The 257-nt window shown below is 51.8% G+C and overlaps 1 protein-coding gene across 1 annotated transcript in view; it reads left to right on the plus strand.

Annotated features, from left to right (window-relative positions):
• Positions 1–192, plus strand: part of TMEM51 (transmembrane protein 51) — a 2,024-nt gene extending 1,832 nt beyond the window's left edge. The window contains 1 exon segment of the mRNA XM_009582485.1: positions 1–192. This exon segment is cut by the window's left edge and continues 39 nt beyond it. Coding sequence (XP_009580780.1) covers positions 1–192 — 192 coding nt within the window.
• The last annotated feature ends 65 nt before the right edge of the window (positions 193–257 follow it).

Consider the following 257-nt stretch of genomic DNA (forward strand, 5'->3'; position numbering starts at 1 on the left):
GCGCCCGGGAAACGCCGCCTGAAGCCGCTGAAGGTCCGGAGGATCAAGTCGGAGAAGCTGCACCTGAAGGACATCAGGCTAAACCTCGCGGAGGGGAACAACACCGCCCCTATCACGATAGAGCCACTGACCCCTCCGCCCAAGTACGAGGAGATCCAGGAGAAAGCACCAGAGAGCCAGCAAATTACTTAAAAAAGAGGAGTCTATGATGCTGCTGGGGTTTTTTTGTTGTTTGTTTTTTTTTTAAAAAAACCACA

This window comes from Fulmarus glacialis, unplaced genomic scaffold, assembly GCF_000690835.1.
Source record: "Fulmarus glacialis isolate BGI_N327 unplaced genomic scaffold, ASM69083v1 scaffold23917, whole genome shotgun sequence".
Taxonomy (NCBI): Eukaryota; Metazoa; Chordata; class Aves; order Procellariiformes; family Procellariidae; genus Fulmarus; species Fulmarus glacialis.